This window comes from Primulina tabacum, chromosome 3 (genome assembly GCF_025594145.1).
Source record: "Primulina tabacum isolate GXHZ01 chromosome 3, ASM2559414v2, whole genome shotgun sequence".
NCBI classification, from domain to species: domain Eukaryota; kingdom Viridiplantae; phylum Streptophyta; class Magnoliopsida; order Lamiales; family Gesneriaceae; genus Primulina; species Primulina tabacum.
The window spans coordinates 4,600,025-4,618,916 of record NC_134552.1 but is presented as its reverse complement, the minus strand read 5'-3'; the positions used below and the strand labels follow the sequence as shown (position 1 = coordinate 4,618,916).

The 18,892-nt window shown below is 34.2% G+C and overlaps 1 protein-coding gene across 1 annotated transcript; it reads right to left on the bottom strand.

Moving 5' to 3' along the window:
- Positions 1-11,954: 11,954 nt before the first annotated feature.
- LOC142539468 (homeobox-leucine zipper protein HDG1-like) lies at positions 11,955-17,927 on the bottom strand. The gene is made up of 9 exons (XM_075644955.1): positions 17,011-17,927; positions 16,696-16,919; positions 16,412-16,529; positions 15,599-16,288; positions 15,403-15,504; positions 15,037-15,252; positions 13,608-13,782; positions 13,102-13,469; positions 11,955-12,718 (listed from the first exon to the last, which is right to left on the bottom strand). The coding sequence occupies exons 1-9, from the start codon at positions 17,233-17,235 to the stop codon at positions 12,377-12,379; spliced, it is 2,460 nt and encodes an 819-aa protein (XP_075501070.1). The 5' UTR covers positions 17,236-17,927; the 3' UTR covers positions 11,955-12,376.
- Positions 17,928-18,892: the final 965 nt, after the last annotated feature.

The following is an 18,892-nucleotide window of genomic DNA, read 5'->3' as shown; positions in this document are numbered from 1 at the left end:
TATTATTATAAATTTTTAGTTTTTGTGATTTAACAAGAATGCTGATCTGATGGAGAATTCGAGGAAAAAAAACATAATATTCACGAGAAATAATTTTATAAGTCCATCATATTCCAACGGACTAACAAGGCAAACTGACAATGCATTATTCAAAGGATAAAAGAGTTACCGCTAGACAAACTTATCAAATGACAAGTGATGGAGCCCAACTGATAGCAGTTTATTTCACTCATGACAAAATTCAAACATTATCTGAAGATTATCGGTATACTCGCTAATTAAGAATAAGAGCTTAGATGATATATCAGATAAATTTTTTTGCATTAAAATAATTAATTCTCAACGAAGTGTCAAATTTAATGCGCACTACTAGAAATATACAATTTGTCAAAAAAGACGATTGCATGGCAACAACGACATCTTTGGCACAGTTTCCAAACTGATTTTTGATTTAAGCCAATTTATTTCGAACAGTTTCAGTGAGTCTTCTTTGGCACAGTTTCCACCGTTGATTTACTGAGAACTCAATTGACAAGAATTTCATTTCAGTATTGCTAACTAAACCAATATATTTGCAAATTATGGAGACTATTTAGTCATACACTCCAAATCAATCTCTGATTCTAACTGTTATCTTTCAACTCATTTTATTATATTAATGTGATTTTAATTTCAAAATAATATTTTTTTTATTAAATATAAGAAAATGTTAAGCTTACATTATAAAAAAATCAATTTTATGGCTAGAAACTATTAATTATAACTTAGTTAAATATAATCAAATAATTAATTCAAATAAATTTACGAAAATTGAAATATTTTCCACGGGAGCCGGTTACTAGTGCTTACGCACTCTCATCCCAGACCTACATGAGGTTGAACACCCCTTAGGACTCGCTCATGTGAAGCTAACATGGCTGGGCCGAGCATTCCAGAATCATATAACTATTCCGTTAAATGATTCATTCGTATCATTATGAGTTTCAGTTATATTCCGGCCTTTTTGCTAATTCGGAAGCGAAATAAGTTTACCGAAAGCCTTATAAATTGCCTCTTTATAAGCATATTAGCTCAAAGGCTAGTACAGAGGCAAGTGTAATATATATGCATGACCGCATCGGGATCAACATGAGGGACGAATATATATAGAAGGTCGTTCTCTCCCAGGATTAGTCAGGCAAAGCTCGATACTCAATTATCAATGTGTGTGTGTGTGTGTGCGCGCACATATACATATAAATTAAAGTGATATTGCATAAACTTGAATGAGACCGTACAAGAGAAATAATTATTCTCTAGAACGATAATAATGTTATGTGTGTAATTCAAACCAATGAAACATAAGATTCTTATCCATGAAATTCCCTCATATTATTATGACCGTACGTCTAGTCATGTTTGGGCGCGGGTGGCGGCCCACAGTTCTTTACAAATCTATCATCTCTGACAGCTCCGACGCAGTCCGGCTCGAAAACCGGCTCGTGATGCTTGGGTGCAGGCTTTGGCGGAGACCCACAGTTCTTTACAAATTTATCATCTCCGATAGCTCCGATGCAGTCCGGCTCAAAAATCGGCTCGTGATGTTTGGGTGCAGGCTTTGGCGGAGACCCGCAGTTCTTTACAAATATATCATCTCCGATAGCTCCGATGCAGTCAGGCTCGAAAACCAGCTCGTGATACTTGGGTGCGGGCTTTGGCGGAGACCCGCAGTTCTTTACAAGTCCACCTCCGAATCCGATGCAATCAGGGTCAGGCTCTTGTAGAACTTTTCTGCCCGTTTGCTCGATGGATGTGGCGGTAGCCAGAAGCGTTAAAGTTCCGAGGATGAACATAAGCATGCATGGAGTCGACATGGCTCAAATTTTTGTGACTTGGGTGATGGTTTTATTTGTGAAGTGTTTTTATTATGTATATATAGAGGAGTGAAGGTTTGTAAATTGGTAGGTGAGGAGGACACATGCATGTGCTTAGCTGGTTTCTTGGCACTATATTTTGTACATTAGGTTTGAAGGTATTCAAATATTATCGAAAAAATAATTAGAATTTATATATAATTAAAAAATAACAAATGTTTAACATATAATCATAAGTAGTTTTATATAAATAATAACTAAACCAAGGGTGGAGCTACGTGTCGCGTGGCCCAATTTTTTTTAAAATATTTTTTTGTTTCATAGCTCGGACAACCTAAAACTAATACATAAAAAAAACCTACTTGAAAACATGTGTGAGCCCAAACATACACTAAATCAGACCCAATCCCCTTGGCCTCTACTCTCTCTCTGATTTCTCATTGTTGTCGCGGTTCTAAGAGGGAAAAATGTTGTCGACCATGACTTTGGTCCAGATAGATTTCAAATCATGGCTTCGCTACTAATCTCCAAAACATAATTATCATTCAACCAATGGCAAAAACATATCAGGGTGACATTAATAGGGGTCGATTTTTTTTCTGTCATTTCGACTATCGGTCCGACCCGATTCCCACCTCTAAAATCAAAAAATTAAACGCTAAATTGTGGAGTTGAGAGAGGTGCTCATATTCCTCCCTTGGACCGTTGAACTCATAACTTGGCCCACAAACAAAACTTTGGGCCATAATTGGGTTGCTCAAGCCCAATTAGTGCACATTTTTAAATAATAACAATATACTAAACTAAGCAAGTGGTTGTGTATAACAAAAAAAATATAATTTGACGCACAATAACTTTTTGTAATTATTTTAAAATTATGATTTTTACATCAAATTTTGTATTTGAAATTTTACTTATTCTCACAAAAAACTAAAGGTATTATGGAGAATAAATATCGTGGGAAGAAAATTTATATAATTTATATATATGAAGTTTAATTTTCATGCTAAAAAAGTGTAATTTTAAGTATATATGTTGGAATAATTTTTCCATCAAACATTATGTTCGAGTTTTTTTTAAATCTTATTATATATATTTTTTTCATTCAATATTGATTTATTGAAGTGGTAAGGTTGTTATGTTTATGATGACAAAACTAGTTTTTTTTTTCATTAACTCGTATAATTTATGGACGAATTATACTATGACCCCAAAAGTAATTACTCGAGTTTCTCTCTAATTATATATATATATATATTTATCGATCAAAATTTAAAAAAATTATGTAGTTATATATATATATATATATATATATATGTATGTGTGTTTGTGTGTCTATTAATCAAAATTTCATACACACAAAAAAAGGACACTACTCGATACGTGTTGGACACAATGGGTAATAAAATAAGATTATTTTTCATAATATTTTCGAATTATTAATTGAAATGTTGTATAAATAATATTAATATCGGTATCACTTTGAAGATATTAAAGATCATAATTTCATCCGAAAAACGACAACAACAAGAACGATAAAAAAATTTGAGGAAGCTTTGTTTCGTTAATCTAGCATTGTAATCTTATTTGAACTTCTATTATTATGGACTTTTTTTTGTTGGAATATATATATATATAGTTTTGATATCCTGATATGAAGTCTTCTCCCAAGTTATTTGAATATCATTGTTAAAGCGATCTATTAGAGCAAGTATATTCCCTTTTATGACAACTATTTTGTGTTGGTTTGATTGAATGATACATAATTTTTAAATTAAGATATTGAAGTAGTAATATTAAATTAAAAACCCTAGCTACATTTGATTTGTTGTTGGAGGAATTTACATTGTCTGAAAATTCAAACCCATTATTCAATTAGTTCAGGCAAATTTTATAACGGTCGAGTTGGATCTGACGTATACTCAAGATGAGTGTTATTTAAAATCCAAGTTTTAAATATATTATTCGATCAAATTTCTTCATTCAAGTCAATTCCGAAGATTTTCAGGTGAACGTTTCAAAACCGATTTTCTCGTTACCATCACATTTGATAATGTGTAACCCAATTTTATGGATTGGGAAACCGATGATTTCGATTTGATGATTATAATTTTCTAATCCATTGACTTGTGAATATTATATAATAGTTAGACTACGTTTGGTTTGGAGGATAAAATAAACTAATGGTTAGTACGTAAATGATAAAAGAAATGATTGTGATAGAAATGTAATATATAATGTAAAATTGTATTTTATTTGGTATGATTTTTAAGTGTGGGATAATTTTGAATTTTTTGATGAAATGACAAAATTGTCATTTTCTTTTTTTTTTCCTTCTTTACTCCGGCGGCGGCGACTGTGTGGTGGTCGACGGAGGCGGTGGTCGGCCGGCCAGCTGCGGCGGTGGTCGGCCGTCAGTAGGCGACAACTGACCGGAGGTGGTTGACCGATGGTGGCGGTTGACCTGCGACGGCTGCGGTATTCCGGCGGTCGACCGGCAGTAGGCGGCGTCGACCAACGTTTGTCGGCGGTCATTGTCCGGCGATGGTCGGCCGGCAGTCGACGGCGGCGGCGGAAGTGGTCAGTCGTGGCGGTGAGTTTGGGTATAAGAAAAGGGTAAAATTGGAAAATTAGGATGTATTAAGAGTTGGATAAATAATCATAGGGGATGTGGAGTGATTATTTTATCACACCTTATACAACCTAATCATTTATAGGAGGGATTGAGTTGGTTAAATAAAAATCGTACCAAGTACTTGATTAGGTGGGTTTTTTAAAAATCATAAACCCGCCTAATCCCATGAACCAAACGCCCCCTTAGAGTTTAAAGTCACCTGAAGTGGATTTGATCAAGTTGTTATACCAATCAAAGTCTTCTACAAACAAATATCGTGTCATTTACTTGCTTCATTTAATATTCTATATAATAGTTATAGTTTAAAGTCACCTGAAGTGGATTTGATCAAGTTGTTATACTAATCAAAGTCTTCTACAAACAAATATCGTGTCATTTACTTGCTTCATTTAATATTCTACAGTACTTATTTCACTTCTTCTTTGGATCGTTTTTTTATCTAGCTGATTAATCATTTTATTCACACCAAGTCTAACAGCTCTTTCCGCACTAAGAAAAAATATTTATAAGAGTTTTATATTGTACCCAGTTGATTAAGAATAAAATTTGATTGTTAATCTAGCTAGAGTAACTCGAGTTTCAAATTCTAAATTTTTATTCGGTGTTTATTCACCTCACCCTCTAAACACCTAGTCAATTTTAACAAAGAGAAGCTGGAAATGTTTTACCAAAATTGTTTGAGTGAGTCTTCTTCGGCACAGTTTCCACGGTTGATTTATTGAGAAATCAATTGACAAGAATTTCATTTCAGTATTGCTTACCAAATCACTATATTTGAAAATTATCGAGATTATTTAGTCATACACTCTAAATCAATCTACGATTCTAACAGTTACCTTTCAACTCATTTTATTATATTAATGTGATTTTAATTTCAAAATAATATAATTTTTGCTTTTATTAAATATAAAAAAATGTTAAACTTACATTATAAAAATTCAATTTTATGGTTAGAAACTATCAATTATAACTTAATTAAATATAATAAAATAATTAATTCAAATAAATTTATGAAAATTGAGATATTTTCGTCGGAAGCTGGTTACTAGTGCTTACGCAGTCCCATCTCATGAGGTTGAACACCTCTTAGGACTAGCTCATATGTGGAGCTAATATGGCTGGGCCGAGCAATCCAGATTATATATATATAAAGGAATATTTTCAAATATATTAGGTAAGTTCTAAGTTTCAGTTGTATGCCGGCCTTTTTGCTAATTCGGAAATAAAGAAGTTTACCGAAAGCCTTATAAATTGTCTCTTTATAAGCATATTAGCTCAAAGGCTAGTACAGAGGCAAGTGTACCATATATGCATGACCGCATCGGGATCAACCTAAGGGACGAATATAGAAGGTCGTTCTCTCCCAGGATTAGTCAGGCAAAGCTCGATATCAATTATCATATATATATATATATATATATATATATAAATTAAAGTGAGATTGCATAAACTTGAATGAAACCAGTACAAGGGAAATAATTATTCCCTAGAACGATAATAATGTTATGTGTGTAATTCAATCCAATAAAACATAATATTCTTATCCATGAAATTCCCTCATATTATTATGACCGTACGTCTAGTCATGTTTGGGCGCAGGCGGCGGCCCGCAGTTCTTTACAGATTTATCATCTCCGACAGCTCCGATGCAGTCCGGCTCGAAAACTGACTCATGATGCTTGGGTGCAGGCTTTGGCGGAGACCCACAGTTCTTTACAGATTTATCATCTCCGACAGCTCCGATGCAGTCAGGCTCGAAAACCAGCTCGGGATGCTTGGGTGCAGGCTTTGGCGGAGACCCACAGGTTTATCATCTCCGACAGCTCCGATGCAGTCAGGCTCGAAAACCAGCTCGTGATGCTTGGGTGCGGGCTTTGGCGGAGACCCGCAGTTCTTTACAAGTCCATCTCCGAATCCGATGCAATCAGGGTCAGGCTCTTGTAAAACTTTTCTGCCCGTTTGCTCGATGGATGTGGTGGTAGCCAAAAGCATTAACATTCCGAGGATGAACAGAAGCATGCATGGAGTCGACATCACTCAAATTTTGTGACTTGGGTGATGGTTTTATTTGTGAAGTGTTTTTGTATTATGTATATATAGAGGAGTGAAGGTTTGTAAATTGGTAGGTGAGGAGGACACATGCATGCGCTTAGCTGGTTTCTTGACACTATATTTTGTACATTGGGTTTGAAGGTATTTAAATATTATCAGAAAAATTAATTAGAATTTATATATAATTAAATAATAACAAATCCTTAAGATATAATTATAAGTAGTTTTATATAAATAGTAACTAAACCAAGGGTGGAGCCACATGTCGGGTGGCCCAATTTTTTTAAAAATATTTTTTTTATGTCATAGCTCGGACAACCTAAAACTAATACATAAAAAAAACAAACAAACAAACAAACGCTACTTGAAAACATGTGTGAGCCCGAACATATACTAAAAGGGATGTATTCAATGTAAGAGATTTATGAACTTTTAATGACTTTTGTAGATTTTAAAAGTCTAGATGTATTCAATTAAGATTTTTATATACTATATAGAAGTCTAGTGGTGTTCAAATAGACTTTCATAGAGTTTTAAAAAGTCAAGTGATATTCAACATTAACTTTTAAAAACTTTATAAAAGTTTATACATATTCAAATTTTCAATAGACTTTTAATAATTTCATGAAATTTATTAACATACAAACATTAAAACATATGGTACAACTATAAATTATCAAAAATTGTATTTGGTTCAACCCAAAGATTTAGATGGATTTTTAAAACTTCTAACTCATACACAAGCTATTTATTTCTCTATAGATTCACACCACATCTCTTCTTATCTTCTCTCCTCTCATCTATCTTTATCACTCTCTCAAATTTTCGAAATGTATCTTGATATATATTTTCATAATTCCTTTTCAAATTTTTCATTTTTTTAGCTGATTATTCATTTAATAATTTTTAATTTCAATATCATAGGAAATTTTGAATTCTATAATAAATTTTGTAATTTTTAATTTATTATTTATACAAATTAATGTAATATTCAATAATAATAAAAAATGATCCAAAAAAATGTCCCTTAATTCTTAATAATTGAATAGCCTCACAACAACCATGAGTTTTTAAATTCTTTTTAGCATTTTCAATTAACATGTAAGCTATGATATTTTGATACAAAATTATATCAACACAATGCTAAATAATATTCTTTTTACTTGTATATTTTCAATTCAAAAACAAGGTTATAAATTAATCAATTGATGTATTTTAAAAATAAATGCATATAAACTCACATATACACATGTAAGTATTAAATGATTTAACTTTTAAATAAGTAAATTTATTTATTAATCTAAATATTGGAAAATTATTTCAATGTGAATATGTTATATATGTCAATTATTTATTGGTTCAAAAAAGTAATAACAAATAATATGTTATAATTAAGTACAAAATTTATAAAATCCTATAAAAAAAATTCACAAAAATTTATAAAAATCTTGCAAAAAAATATACATGAATCCCACGTAAATCTGTGAGATCCATAAAAGTCAATAAAAATCTATCAAATTCATAAAAATCTATCATTTGAAAAAATCTCCCTGATTTCTCGTAGTTGTTGGCGGTTCCTAGCGAGAAAAAGGTTGCCGACCATGACTTTGGTTCAGATAGATTTCAAATCATGGCTTCGCTTCTAATCTCCAAAACATAATTATCATTCAACCAATTGCAAAAACATGCCAAGGTGACATTAATGGGGGTCGGTTTTTTCTCCCGTCATTTCGACTATCGGTCCGACCCGCGCGATTCCCACTTCTAAAATCAAAAAAATTAAACGATAAATTGTGGAGTTAAGAGAGGTGCTCATATTCCTCCATTGGACCGTTGAACTCATAACTTGGCCCATAAACAAACATGACAACGATTTGGACTCGTAAATTTGGGCCGTAATGGGGTTGATCAAGCCCAATTAGTGCACATTTTTAAATAATAACAATATACTAAGCACGTGGCGGTGTATAAAAAAAAATATAATTTGACGTACAATAATTTTTTGTAATTATGTTGAAATTATGATTTTCAAATTTTGTATTTGAAATTTTACTTATTCTCACGAAAAACGAAAGGTATTATGGAGAATAAATATCACGGGAAGATAATTTATATATATTATATATATAAAGTGTAATTTTCATGCTAAAAAAGTGTCATTTTAAGTATGCTGGAATAATTTTTCCATCAAACTTTATGTTCAAGTTTTTTTAAAATTTTATTATATATATTTTTTTCATTCAATATTGATTTATTGAAGTGGTAAGGTTGTTATATTGTTGTTGACAAAACTAGTTTTTTTGTCATTAACTCGTATAATTCACGGATGAATTATACTATGACCCCAAAAGTAATTACTCGAGTTTCTCTCTAATGTTTATATATATATATATATATTAAATATATTTATCGATCAAAATTTCAAAAAATTATGTAGTTATATATATGTGTGTGTGTATTAATCAAAATTTCATACAAAAAAAAGGACACTACTCGGATACGTGTTGGACACAATGGGTAATAAAATAAGATTATTTTTAATAATTTTTTCGAATTATTAATTGAAATATTGTATAAATAATATTAATATCCATATCACTTTGAAAATATTAAATATCATAATTTCATCCGAACAACAACAGCAAGAACCATAAAAAAAATTTGAGGAAGCTCCATTTCGTTAATCTAGAATTGTAATCTAGCTTATTTGAGCTTCTATTATTATGGACTTTTTTTGTTGGATTATATATATATATATATATATATATTAGGTTGTGTGTATTAATGGACATTCCATTTGCGTGAATGAAAATCGAGGAATGGTGAATTTGTCTCACGTAGGAAAATAAAAGTGTTATAAATGAACTTATATTGTGTTACATTTTATAAAAGTGTAAATGATCATAACCTGAGTGTGTCGAATGTCGGATTAATCAAGGTAAAAATCGCCTAGCTATGCTATGACATCTTTTCCTTTTTCTTTTATTCGGGAAAAGACCTTCAACATGCCTAACTGTTTGCGTTCCATCTGGCTGGCTGTTCGTGCTTCAAATGGTTGTCTATTGATGAAAACCTTTGGTCCTTTCGTATGGATGCAATCAGCCTATATAAATAAAGGTTGTGCCAAGCTCGAAAACACATCATTAGCATCCCTCGTTCCTACTTTCTTCCTCTTGCATACACCCTGCCTATGCAAGCTGCTTGTAGTTCTGCGTGATCTTCTAATAAAGTTCAGGTACTAATTTTGTTCGCCATTGTGGCTATTTGTGCAACATCGCTACAGCCTACAAACCTTCTCGTTGTATCCTAGAAAATAGTAGTCCGACTTAATCCTCGAAACACATACGGATGGAACAAATATGTTTTAAGGATATTATACTTGTTGCAAGCCTCAGTTTGATTTATTGTTTTCTTCTTATTATCATGTACATGATTTTATATTTTCAATAATATAATTATTTTGTTTAATAATTTGTCTTTACATATACGAGATTTTTGTCGTTCACCGTTCTTTACATATGCTCTTCTTATTTTCGATTTAAGTATTTTGGCTCACATCTTGCAACAAATTTGCAAAACTTTGTAAAAGAAAAATCAATAATCACTTTTTAAAAGCATTTACAAACATTACTTTAGTGTTGTCGTGTGCTTCTACTAGGAAGATTTTTGGTCGATTGGTTTTTTTTGGGGCAAAAACTCGTGAGACAATCTCACGAGTCGTATTTTATGAGACCGATCTCTTATTTGGGTCATCCATGAAAAATATTACTTTTTATGCTAATATTTTACTTTTTATTGTGAATATCGGTAGGATTGACCCGTCTCACAAATAAAGATTCGTAAGATCGTCTTACACGAGACTTACTCTTTTTTTGGATGTTTTTTATCAGTTTTAAAATAAAAAGAAACTTTTCCTATCTTTTTTGTATTTATCTTTTTTGAAAAAAAGAGAGGAGAAAAGTGAGTGAGTGATTCCACAAAATATTAAATATTGTTTTCACATAATTGACACACACTGAGTGTGCCAAAGAAATGAAAATGGTCCCTCACATGACATGACCATTTTCATGTGAGGGAAACGGATAAATTTGAAACGAAGGATGGGATAAAGAAGGATCACAAAATACGAATAGATTCGGGGAATTTGCTGACATAGAATTTGTCAATTTTCCCAAATTATTGTCATTATTCAATTTATTTATTTATTATTATCTAAAGAATGACAAATTTCACTGTCACATGAATACATTTAAATTAAACAGCAATATAAAATATCAAAAAATTAATGTATTTATATTATCCGGAAAACGTCATAGTTTAAAATTTAAAAATATCTTCTTTTAGTTATAATGTGACAACCAATTTCTCATATCACAAAAATCCTTGGTCAAAATTTTCTTCCTCCAAAAGTATCAATGATATATTTGAATTTCACTAATTATTTTTTTCCTCAAAACTCTTTAACATAAAATTAAAATCTAAAAAAATTCCTATATATACACATTTAAGTCTCATATGAGACTGTTGTGTATATATATCTGTAAGACGAGTCGATCATGTCAATAAAAATATTAGACGCATTCTTTTATAATTTATGTGTTATAACATATGAATGATCGAAAAATTCATATTGAAATAAAAAAAATTTAGGATGGATTTTTTTTATAATATTATTTGTATAGATACAATACTTTTTAAAATAAGATTATTTTGGTTATTTTAGTATGTATATATATATATATAATCATTTCGACATTTGAGCACTCTCTTTGAACATTTACGTGAATACAGCTGAGATAACGTCTGCTTATTGAATATACAGTTTTCATAACATCAATAGGTAAACATTATCTATAGATATCTACTGGAAATGTCTGAAAATTTATATATATCTTCCCCAAAACTTATTCTATTCTTTTTGTGTGCATGCATGTGATTCCACTTATCTGTTCTATCTCAATATATATATATATATATAGTAAATGCGATTGCAGAGGGGCAGGTGGCCCTATCTCCTTTCCTTTTCATCCAACCAAAACCCAGCCCGGCCCTCCCCCCTCATTTAATGCATTCCCATCTCCTCCTGTAGTTTTATTTGGATTTAGATTTTCCTGCTGTGCTGAACATGTGATGTTCATTTAGTGATACCATCTATGTGTTAATTGTTATTATTAATCTCATCGTCCTAAATATATAAATATATTATTATTTTTATAAATGAAAAACCGAAATTATTGACAGTCTTCTTATTTTATACTTATATAATTTATTTAAAAAATAATATATTAGTAAAACTAAGAAAATTACAACTGAAATATATATATTTGAAACAATAAAAATTTTTAATTGATACGGATGTAGATTGAATGATTGATTACTAGAAAAAATAAAGACAAATACAATAAAGGCAAAAATGAATGAAAACTCAACCCTTCTATATATAAAGAACCGCAGATTCAAAGGAAAATGTCACACGGAAATCAAATACATGGCTACTTGAGCCAACTCAAGGGTACCTTCGAGTCAATACCCGAACCACCATGCGCCGAGATCGTGGTTCGTTCTTGACTCAACCCATGAGTTAGTCAATCAACACACTGCACACAAGCGTAAAACACAAATACAACAAAATGTCGTATAGTTTACGAACGACGACACTTCGTTTTATGTTATATATACTCCACTTCACGGATAAATCTTATACGTTAAGTTAAAGTGGAGAACATAAATTAGAGTGTGTTTAAGATATTTTGTAGTGAATAGTATTCCATTTCCTCTCCCATCATCATTATTATATATAAAAGAGGAAATGAAATACAATTACGGAGAGGCTAGATCAACTCTCGCAATGGAGGGCCGCCTTGATTTTCTTCACCGTGCACGATATCAGGTTATTGACCGTCTCCACCGACTCCACCGTAAGCTTAGCCGTAGGGAGACTGTTCACCAGGATCTGAAACGCCACGGTCAAGAGCGACCCGCTGACCCTTTGGGCTGCCGGTCCATCCGGGACGATGGCAAACCCTGAAGGAAGCAGCGCCACATAGGCAGAATCGCCACCGTTCATGACCACTTGCATCGCGGGTATGTCCACCGGGGCATACACCACGAGCGATCCGGACCGGTCTATGCATGTCTCCTGGAGTATTAGCATGCTGCTCTGGTTCGGGTTCATGGCCTGTCAAGTAAAAAAAAAAACAATATTATAAACCTCGTACATATTTTCTAGGGAATTTGTTCGACACGTAAACTTGGCCTAGACTTTTAATACAAAAAAAAATAGTGGGGTGGGGGCTGACTCCATAAAGCTGTCATTTGTCATCTATTTTGACTTTTACACAACCAAATTTCTAATTATTTTGTCCCATGCAATAAGGCCCACTTCTACTTTTCTCACCCCAATCACTTAAAGATCACATGGTCACAAGAATCATATTTTTTCCCAGATTCTAATTTATTTTTCATTACTGTTATCTTAAATTAAATTTCCACATTGCCCACAAAAATTATTATAGATATTTTATATTTTAAGCTTTGTGGACCTTGATAAAAGGGACTCACACTTGCACGAAGGAGTGAAACACAGTTGCCGTGATCTTGTCCCTTAGCAATGTGAGCCATTTCCTGCATAGGACTTCCGTTGGAGAGTATGTCCCACTCGCACCTCAAATGTTCGTCTTGAAGGAAATCGAACAGCCTCTGAGGCGTCACAGGCAGCCATACGGATGTGGCAGCGCTCACCACAATCCCCGGTGGCTCGCCTGGGTCATCCACACTCTTCCGTGTCATGACCCTAATGTCTTCGTCCATGTTGCCCGTGTTGAGCTTGTTCCATTTGTGAAGCGTCGAGGCGCACACGCCAGCACAGAAGTTGTTGGTCATGCGTTGGGATAGCTTCAGCATGCTCCTCCGGCCACCAGAAGTTATTGCTGCACCAGATACCAAAAATTCAGCAGATTCGACGTGACTTAGAGCACACACCTTTTTTTATATATATATATATAAAATAATTGTTGAATTTCATAATTTGTCGTTATCATTTTGGATACAAGGGCTATGATTTTGACCTGTTTGGTCAGGATTGGGGACAGAGGATGACATTAGGATGGCAAGACATTCGCATTGTCGTTGGAGGGTGGCAACCCACCGTTGGGCGCCAAAGCCCATTCCGGCACTGATCAGCTGCCGGTAGAGCTGGTGAACGACACTCTCATCGTATTCAGAATGCTCCACCCATGTAACCTACACATTATTATATAATGAAGTACAAGCTTTCATGGTAAGCAATTAGATCAGTATAAGATAAGCAACACAGTTCGACTTTCCAAACATAACAAGAAGACTAAATTTTATCGACAGTTGTGTTCATTTTTCAAATTATATCGTCCTTAAATTAGTTTCTTGCCAAGCTTTCATGATTCAAGTGACAAACAAATCGACCGGAGTCTCATTTCTTGATACTAAAGTTACATTCATCTCTAATCCACTCAACACACGATAAAATCCCAAAATTTTATCCAAGTCAAATATCTTATTGTTTATTGTATACATATATATCGATTCTCTCGACCACCGCTCAAATCCCAAAACAAGAGAAATATAAATATATTAGAAGCACAGTGAATAAAATATCGTGTACGCAAAATTTTGCAAGATTTGTAGGCACGAGGTAGGGTCTAAACACAAATGGTTGAAAATGGATGCTCACGTGACAACAAACACAAAATCTTGATATTTGAGTACAAAAACAGAAACATCATGAGGCTGGAACCAGTGAATTCACAGTGAAACAATATATTATATTGGCATGGGGTTTGATGGGGACAGCATCAAAGATTGGAATAGAAGCATCAAATACTTAACTTTATTCTACCAAAGTTTGAGATTTAGAGCATCTAATTAATTAAACATATGAACTTAACATGTCTCAAGGATTAGGAGTTATCAGATACTTCTATTCAACTTATTGATCCGGTTAACATCGATTATCCCGTGCACAGTGTTCGTAATATCATGTTTATATTTTGGAAAGGGTTAGAATAAAATATCTACATTCATGTAGAAATAGTAGAATCTTCCGGGAAATTAATTTAAGTTCAATGGGATATTGGACCAAAAAAATTAAATAACTTCTTCAATATTGAGTTAGAGTAAACTGCCTTTTTCACGAGATTTGGTGAATCATTATCAGACAAAACTATGCCTATAAGCTCGAGTCGAGTCTTAACCGATTCGATCGCTATTACCATGCACCTCAATCTTGAAACAGAAAACACACATTTTTTGACACTGTGGCTTGGAGCGTTCAATTAAATGTTCCCAACTAAGTTTCAATCGTACAGTTGCCTCAACAAACTTATTTATAACGGAAGGGAGAAGGGCACCTACCATTTGTTGGGGTCTCATAAATGTGAAGAAAACAATAGTGAAGGAGCTGTATGTAATAGGTCACAAGCCAACAAGAAAATGCATGTGTAAGAAGCAATGAATTGTTACCTTAGAATATCCACTAGGCATATCTTGGACCACACAGCCGGATGGGAGTCGCCGGCAACTTGAAAATGTCGGACCACCGCAGGAAGTTTCCCGTATGGCATCGATGGACACGTCGACAACAGCCCACACACCCTCAGAATGTTGCTTGCAGAACCGGAGAAAGTTCACTTCTCGGACCGGAACCAATGGGGATAGAACTTGGAGTTCAGCATGCATCTAGTGATCATAAAGAGGATAGAAGAATAACAAACTGGAACACCAAAGGAAAATAAAAATCTAAAGGGCTAATGAATGATGAGTTAGAATACAATAAATCGCGGACAACTAAATCCTTGTGCCTGTTTATACTAATGTGATTGGCATTACCAGCTGAAGTGCACCATTCCTTGATCCTCCCATATCACCAGATACCACATCTGTAGTTGATGTTCTTGAAATTATACATGGAAACATCTCTGTCCACTTGTTCTAATGGCAAAACAGAAATTTCATTCAATCGCTCACGCCTTCAAGAAATTAAACTTCAAACAAAAAACTCAAGTAAACATTTAGTGAAGTCTACCGAATCCATTAATGTCTCAACAAGGGCCAAACTGTTGATGATCGCCGTGCCAGTTTCCCTTGATGCTTCGGTAATGAAGCCATTTGGTTTCATGCCAATGCAAGGAGTAAATGTCCTGAAATACGCCTCAAGATTCAATATCTCTCTCCCACCTTCCAAGCTTCTAATCCAAAGGGGTTCATCAGTTTGTGCCATTTTAACCAATTCATCCATCGCACTCAAAGCAAGCTCCAAATACATAGATCTCTCCAATGATCTGTCAATTGGAGTAATGTTTATTGGTCCTTTTGGAGCCACCGCAGGCAAATGATTCAAAATTCCAACTCCAAAATCAGAAGGGACTAATGGTAGAGTTGAAGTAATCGCTGTTAGACCTCCGAATCCATTGTTTCCAACTCCAAGTTCCAAGCTTGAACTAGGCAATGGAGGATTCATGGATGCAGCTAAAGATGAGATGGGTCGGCCTAAAAACTTCCCCGCCAGAGTGCAGACACGGTCAAGTTCATCTTTTAGCCTTGCATTTTCGATCCGGAGGTGTTGTTCTCCAAGGGATATTTCACCAATTATTGCAGGCCCACCACAGTTTGTGCACATGGGGTTCCTCATTGCCTCCCTCATGGACATGTTTTCGGCTCGAAGCTTGTCGTTATCTTGCCTGAGTAAGGAATTTTCATGGCGTTCCATTTGAGTCTGGTGAAATCAAGAATTCAAAATCTCAATCAACATCTTCAGTGTAACGCATAAAACTCCAAAACCAATCCACAACACAAGAAAGTAAAAAAGAAGTTAGTTGGCTATTGATTTTACTTGTACCTTCATTTGAGTTCTTCGATTCTGAAACCAAAACTTGACCTGTCTAGTCTCCAAGCAAAGCCTCCTGCTAAGCTCTAATCTTTGCTTTTCATCAGGATGAGGACAATCCTTGAAGAGACTGAAAATCCAACCAAAACAATCAAACAAACGAAAAAACCAACACAAGTAACAGACGGAGAAAAAAACAAAAAAGGAACAAACAGAAGAAATATTTATCAAAAGGCGATGGAATTAGAATAGAAGGATTCCTTGAAACAAGTAAAGAAAAGGGTCATCTCCCATACGTTTCGAGCTCTTGGATTTGCTGAGGAGTGTGTCGATGGTATCTTTTCTTTCTCGGCGGGTTGTCGGCGGTATCAACATCATCTCCAGAGGCAATCCCATCCATATTTTCACTCCCAGATCTGCTTTCATGCTCCTCATCTCTGCTTCTTCTTCCTCCAACAGTAGTAGAGCCATAATTCTCCCCGGTTCTCGCTACCTCTCCTTGGCCCTCCATACTCGTTTGCTGCTCGAAAACAAGGAAAACCCACCACGAAAATCAGTCCATGTACCTGAAATCAACCGTAAACACATACATATATAGTGGGTTTACTTACAAGGGCAAGAGAAAGGCCGGGGGAGTTGAACATTGGTTTGGTGACGAGGGACTGAGGCACAAGGCGGGGCGGACCAATTGCACCGGCGGGCATGCTGCTGTTAATAATATTCCCACAGCTTGGATTGGGTATTGAGTTAATATTATTGCTAAATTGTATATCAGCAACAATTCTTGCACTGCCAGTAACACAAGAATCGCTTTCAAGAAAATCCCCAAAATTCATCAAATAATAATGCCTTTCGCTGAATTTTTTTCTCACCCTTTCCTCTCCTCTCCTCCCCTCCCTACAAGATCTTACCTTTATAAAATGTACAACTGCTACGCTTACCACAGAATCACTATATGATTGTTTCAACTCGAGTTACAAGCAAGATGAAGCCAAAAAATGAAATTTTACACAAAGAAAAAGAAACCAAAATGAATAAGAAGACTACTTTCAAGCAAAAATAAATAAATGGAAGAAAAACAAGAGAGGTAGAGGAGACACGAGGCCTGAAACCAAATGTCTCCAACTGCCTCTCCAAAAGCTCAAATCTTTAAACACTAAGAAATACAAGAAAAACAAACACAGAAAAAAGAAAGAATGAAACCCACTACTATGACATTACAAGTCACAGTTTTACTGTGATAAAAAAGGCAGAAAAAAGGGGCTCTGCGGGATCAAGAAAACCCTAAGTTTGAAGGGATTTTCTTGCTCGTCTGTCATCTCAACATCTGCATGCTTGACTTGGAAAAAGCCTACACAATAGACACAGAGAAAGAATAACAAGTCTTTCACAAAAAGTCTTGATTTTCCCTTTTCCTTTTTTTATATAAAAAATTTCTAATCTGAGAAACTTTAAGGAGAAGAAAAAACAAAGGAGAGAGAGCGACGATAGATATCCACACAACACCCTCGAAAGTCTGTGGACTAACTAAAATGGCGAAATCTATTGCAGTTTATCATATAAATAAAATAAAATTATACAGCATTCCTTATTCCAATATATTATTTTAAAAATATATATTAATATTTGACATTCATATATATTATGTATAATTCGAACCATTTAAAGCATTTATATTTTATGTGATCACGCTGAAATAGATGAGCCGGGTAAAGGGGCTCCAACGGATCGAATCAATAATTTTTAGTGTTTAGAAATTTGAGTGAAGATAATGGCTGCGATAACACCTGCGAACAAGAAAAGATACTCGTGAATGTGTGTCGGAGGAGTGTCCGGCATAGCCACTCCGATGCTTAAGTCAGCAGGTTGGAGATGAACACAAGCAAATATATGAGAGAATATATGTAAGTGATTGAGAGTTCAAAGATTCATAATCATTAAATTAGAAGTATACCTGCTATTTATAGTAGAAAATGGGGTAGATACCTCGATTCCAGTGTCATCTACTAAGTATAGCAAGTCGGTTGTCCATACTATAGCTTCTGATGACTTTCAGAACACTCCAAGCCCAAGTGGTTCTGATAGATTAGACAGCTTGTATCAATCATGCTCGAGTGTGGTGCAATTCTCGAGGTGACTCGGGTGGTAAGGTATCCGGGTGCTTGTATGAAGGACCGGGCTGTTGATTATCCGGGAGAAGAAGAAGTGCTCAGGTAATGAGGAAAGTGCCCGGCATATTGGCTCTGATCTGGGCTAGTCCAATTAATATCCCGAGTCAATGATCATCCGAATCCTTATGTGGGTATAATATTAAATTTTATTTACAATATATATAATATATAAATGTAATATGCATGTGAATTCGTGAATATCCAGTCAAATTTGTTATTTTAAATTATTATTTTTTTATGAAATAAATAAATATTCAATCAAATAATACATGCAGTACTCCCGCAACTTTTTGTCGTAAATGCTTTTTTAATTATTGTCACG